The following is a 5792-nucleotide window of genomic DNA, read 5'->3' as shown; positions in this document are numbered from 1 at the left end:
ATAAATAAATATATATACAATTTATTATTTTCGACCGACATCGGTCGGAAAGTTAATAATTATATGATAAATAATTTTTTGTTATCAAAAACAATATTTGACGTAGGGCGGGAAAAAATTAAATTAAAAATTTCGACCGACATCGGTCGGTATTCTATAATTGTTTTAATTAATCATTGTTTTTGTAGATAGTATGCAAGTTTGACCGGTCTTTGGTCAAAGATTGACCATATTCCGACCGAAAGCGGTCATAAATTTAAATATTTTTTTGTGGGACCACATAAGCCGACCGATATCGATCGGTATTCTTATTTATAAATTTTTATTTTATTTTTTCGACCATTTTACTTTGTTTCAGACCGATTTCGATCGGTATTTCTTTCCGACCAATGTCGTTCGGAATTCCTTGGACGAAATTTGGCAGATAGTACTTTATAAAATTCTAAAAGCATGTACCTATGTAAAACATTTGTCATAAGTTAACTAGACTTTTCTTATTCCCTAGTTCAATAATAAAATCATACATGCATCTAAGTTAATTTCCTAATGTATCAACTAGGCATTTCATGTACTTGATATGAGTCTAGTTTACTTTTTTTCAACAATAACAGGACATAAGTTAGTTTTTTTATTTTTTTGGGACAAATCTATTTTTGTATTTGGTGAGGCCTACAAGAAGTCATGACAAAGAGCCAAATGAGAATGTAAAATTTAGCGAGGTAGTTCTAAATGAATGCAACGTGCTGATTTATTTTTTAACTTTTATATCTTTGCTTAATTTAACTGTTTACAACAAGAATAAAAACCAGTTACACAGTATATAAAAGCAACTCTCACCATATATAAAACACACCACTTACAATCTATATCCAGGTGATGCTACGTACAACCTTTTAATTTCAATAAAAGTCCAGAGATCAAAATCTACTGCAGACATTGAAACTCTTTAGATGAGATGCCATTGATGACGTGCTCTGCGACATAATAATATGCTTTTTCTGTAAGATGTACACCATCCCAATGCAAATATTTTGCAGAATCAGAACAAGCTTGAACTTTAGATGTTCCACAAGGATTATCGTCATCATAATTATATTGACCTCCAATTCCACAGCAGGCTTTGAGTATGGATTTCTTATCGAATCCAAAATTGGTGGGGCGTTCCAGAATTGATTTCACAGCAGCATAATAATATATATATTTAATCGCAACGTTCGAATATTCAAGTTTTAGTATAGATAGAGCCCTCTCCAAATAATCATTGTGATACATGACTAACTCATTATAAGCTTTCAAACAACCAAACTCATCATAATCTTCATAATCCAAGCTTGAGAACATGGTAAGGTAGTTGGGGAAGCAACCCAGAGGATAGATCCCTGGAACAACTATACGTTTTGCCCCGTATCTGATCACTTGTGTAATGCCTTTTACAATGGCCTTGACTATATGTGGGACAAAAGTTTTAGCTTCTTCAATGGATTTTCCCTCAGAAAGTGCTAGGTAATAATCATTTCCTCCAAATTCACCAAACATAAAAAGAGATTTTCCAACAACTTTTGAACACTTTTGTCTAGTGTGGCATGTGGTTTTTAAGTAAGTTGTCAACCAACGAAGTTGAGATCTAAGAGGCCTGTTGTCTTTTGCCGTGGTAATATTTTTAGCTACATAAAAAGGATCATTTAGAACTGTAGATCCTGCTACTGCACAGTTAACTCCATGGCTAAAATTAGCTGTTTTGTCCATGTAAGGGTTGAGAAGTGGAAGCTTAAGAGACATAGCAGTATAGTCTATAACGAGACGGCCATCGGAGAATCTGCCAGTAGGTTTTCCAAAGAACTTTTCACCATAAGGAAAATGGTCTGCTCGGTAAGATGATTTTACATTAGATATACGGAATCGATTTCCAGTATCTGCAAGTGAATCGCCAACTTGGAAAATGTATTCATAATTAGGGCAACTATTGTTGTTATTATTATTAGCCGCATAAGCTAAAGTCAAGGAAGATAGAGACCCAGCTAAAAGGAAAAAAGTTGGAACTAAAGAAGCCATTTGCTATATGCATACGGATGTTAAGGCGAGGTGATATAATATTTAAAGACGGGGCTTGAAGTTTTAGATGGTTATTAGGATATCCTTTTTGCCTTTTCTTCTTTCTATGATACTGATATTGATGTCGTTTTAACGAAAGCAAAGCAAAATACGTTACCGCAAGATAAGGTGAATATTTTGCCAAGCCCTAAATTGGTACTACGTATGTAGTTAGAATTATACCACGTTTGGCATAGCTGGAAAAATCATCATATTTTTAAAAGTGTTTTTTTACAAAAGTATTTTTTTTAAGTATTTTTGGAGAAAAACAGTTTGTATTTGCTAATTAATTTGAAAAACATTTCTAAGCAGCAATTAGTGTTTGGCCAAGCAATAAAAAAGTATTTCTAAGTTATTATTCCCAAAAGTGTTTCTCCGAAGAAGCTATTTTTTTCTGCTTTTCCAAAATTGTTTTTGCTTTTACTCAAAAATACTTTTTTTTTTCTTCAAAAAGGTTGGTCAAACACTTCAACTTTGAAAAAAAATACTTTTTTTAAAACATATTAGTATCATCCATTGCATGTTACATTAAGTATTACTCAAAGAATAAAAAAGAAAATAAGAAAGAAACTAGAACTCGTCGTTAAAGTACATTTGGACTTATCTTTCTTAAGAATGAAGAATGAACGGATCGAAACTCAACTAACGCATTTCAAAGGTTTGAATTTTCCTATCTCTAGCAATATACCTATTTGTTTAAATTGTCGATAGTCTTCATTTTTCTTTTAATGGATAAACTCTTATTGAATTGAAGTTCCTCTTAAGCCAGTAATCTTCATTAATTCTATATTTTCAAACTTTTTAATTTTGACCATGCATTTAGACATTAAAAAATTAATTTTTCGAAATAAAATTTTAAGTATTTGGAAATTACGTAAAAAGTACTATTAATCACAATAATTAATAACTCAAAATATTTAAAATGAATATGAGAAAATTATGGTAAAAACATAATATATTTGACTATCGAAATCCGAACGCCTTCACATAAATTGGGACGAAGGAAGTAGTATTTAAAATACACTCAAAATCATCGGATGACAACCAAAAGAACTTGTTAAAAAGCAGTGATCATGCAAAAAGTGAAAAGTAAATCTTTTAATTTTGTTACCTGTTCAAGTAAACTTGCTTTCCTCCAAACGAAATTTAACTTCACTTCATCATTTAAAAGTAGATACTATTATGAAATTAAGGGTGAATGTCATATTCTTCCTTGCATTTTATATAAAAAATGAAATTCTCCTCCAATTTTAAAATACATATGTCCTTGTTCTCTCTCAAGATCCATTTATTGACCGGAGATGCTACACAAAAATAATGTCTCTTTTACTCTTTAGATGATCAATCTCTCATTTTCTGTAAAAGCTATTTTAATAACTCCTCCCCTCCCCCCCCCCCCCCCCCACTTTTTCGTAACCTTTCCACGTATCTTAATACAAAATTACTATTACGCGGCGTCTTCCTGAGATTTCTTGGAAGGACAGCGTAAGGCTAAGCAACCGATGTCCGTGCAGTTACTGTCCTCCAACTGGGGTCCCTCCGTAAGCTAGACAAGTTTGTCAGTGCCGTAAGAAAAAAAGCAATGTCAAGAGCAATTGACATAACAAAAATGAGAATTGAGAATGAAAAAAAGTCTGATTGCATTAATGAAAGCTATTACAGAAAAGCAACACGATGTTGAGGGGGAGAGACACCAGTACAGAGAATTGTTTGCTTGCTTGAAAGTTTGATTGCTTGATCCGCCTAAATAGTACTTATAAAAAATAAACCAAAGGTACAGGACTTGACATAACTAAGCTAGAGAGACATAATGAAAATACATAAAGTAAAACTACTCTATATTTACAATAGAAATGACTTATATTCCTACAAAGTAGAAGCAAGTCCGTTGGCAGCAACCTTATCTTTAGTATTAGAGTCTGCGCGCGCGGTGCTGTTGGCATCTGCCTGCGGCTGGGCACTGGCGAGGGCTGTCGTTGGGGAAATAGAGGCACATGCGCGCTTGTCACTTGGCACAGCCAAGACCACGGAGGATTCTATGGTGCTAGGCGTTGCGAGGCTTGCTAGGACACCATGGGGCGCATCCAAGGGGTCATGAGGCATGGCTGGAAAGACGCCCATGACATTCTCCCCCACCTGAGTTGGCGACATCCTCGGTGCCATACTTGCAAGATAATCATCAATTAGGCTCTTGTAGGCTTTGAGGTTTGTTCCCCCTCTTCCATGTATTCTCCTTTGTATCACAACCTTACCATTTTACTAAGAATTCTTGGTGATCTTTCCTTAAGGCGTGAATCACTCGATCATCAAGAATAGGTTCAGCACGCCTTTTCCCGATTGAATTGGGCCCTCGAATACTGGGTATTATGAGTTGGCTCCGTGAAGGGTCCTCCACGTCTTCCCGAAAAGGTTTCAAAAGACTGACATAGAAGACATAATGAATTTTCCACCAAGCTGGGGTATACACCAGATATGCAACTTTTCTAATACGCCTTTCAATGGACAAGGGTCCAATGTATTTTTGCAATAGACACGGGTCATGGACCCCTACAAACAAGTACCGCTTTTGGATTTTGACCATCACTTTGTCTCCTACTTGGTATTCAACAAAGCGACGATTTTGATCAGCATGCAGTCCATCCGCTTTTGGGCTTTGATAAGATAACTCTGTACTATCTCCAAATTTCGCTTCCATTCTTTTGAGAAGCTAGCAGCTCGAGGAGATTTTGACATGTTTGGTGCATTCATAATGTGTGGGAGTAGCGATTGCTGTCCGGTAACAATTTTAAAAGCACTTTTATTTGTGCTAGAGCTCTTTTGTGAATTGAAACACAATTGAGCAACATCCAGAAGCTTCACCCACTTCTTCTGCGATCCGGTTACAAAGGGGCGGAGATATTCCTCCAGCATGCCATTGAACCGCTCTGTCTGTCCATCAGATTGCGGATGAAAACTTGAGTTGTGACTCAATTTTGACCCGAGGAACTTAAAGAGTTGGGTCCAAAAATTGCTAGCGAAGCGTGAGTCGTGATCACTAACGATGTCTTTAGGAAGCCCCCAATATTTGACGACATGAGAGAAGAAGAGTCGAGTTGTATCTTCTGCTGATATATATTGTGGGACTGCTATAAATGTAGCATACTTTGAAAATCAATCCACCACAACCAAGATAGTTATGAGATCTCCGACCTAGGGCAACCGGTGATGAAATCCAGAGAAACGCTTTCCCAAGGTCTCTTTGGGAGAGGTAGTGGTTCCAAGAGTCCCTCTTGTGTCAAGTGGTGCAGCTTGTCCTTCTGGCATACTAGATAAGTCTTCACATACTGAGCGATGTCATCATCCATTTGAGGCCAATAATATGCGTGGCGAAGTAATGGCATGGTACGCTCTTCACTGGGATGGCCGGCCCACAAAGTATCATGGCATTCCGTCAGAAGAGTCCTTCGTAGATCTCCTCCTTTAGGAATATAAAGTCGGTTCCCTTTCAATTTCAGGAACCCATTTTCTATGTAGAACTAGCGAGCCTTGCCCTGTCCTACCAGATCAAGCAAATATTGTGCAGCAGGATCCTTCATGAGTAGATCTTGTATCTAGTCTTTTATGGTAGTGGCTACTTCTCTCCCCCTTAGGGTGGAGAGTAGGCACACCGATGTTAAGTCATCCTTCTGACTGAGCGCATCAGCAACCTGGTTAGTCTTCCC

General features: G+C 36.7%; 1 protein-coding gene across 1 annotated transcript; it reads right to left on the bottom strand.

The window, feature by feature from the left end:
• Positions 1–749: 749 nt before the first annotated feature.
• On the bottom strand, positions 750–2052 carry LOC107826440 (acetylajmalan esterase-like). The gene has a single exon (XM_016653420.2). It carries the CDS (start codon positions 2050–2052, stop codon positions 925–927), a length of 1128 nt encoding a protein of 375 aa, XP_016508906.2. The 3' UTR covers positions 750–924.
• Positions 2053–5792: the final 3740 nt, after the last annotated feature.

Source organism: Nicotiana tabacum, chromosome 18 (assembly GCF_000715075.1).
Source record: "Nicotiana tabacum cultivar K326 chromosome 18, ASM71507v2, whole genome shotgun sequence".
Classification (NCBI taxonomy): Eukaryota; Viridiplantae; Streptophyta; class Magnoliopsida; order Solanales; family Solanaceae; genus Nicotiana; species Nicotiana tabacum.
The sequence above is the reverse complement of the archived record's forward strand: the minus strand, read 5'-3'. Positions and strand labels throughout refer to the sequence as shown.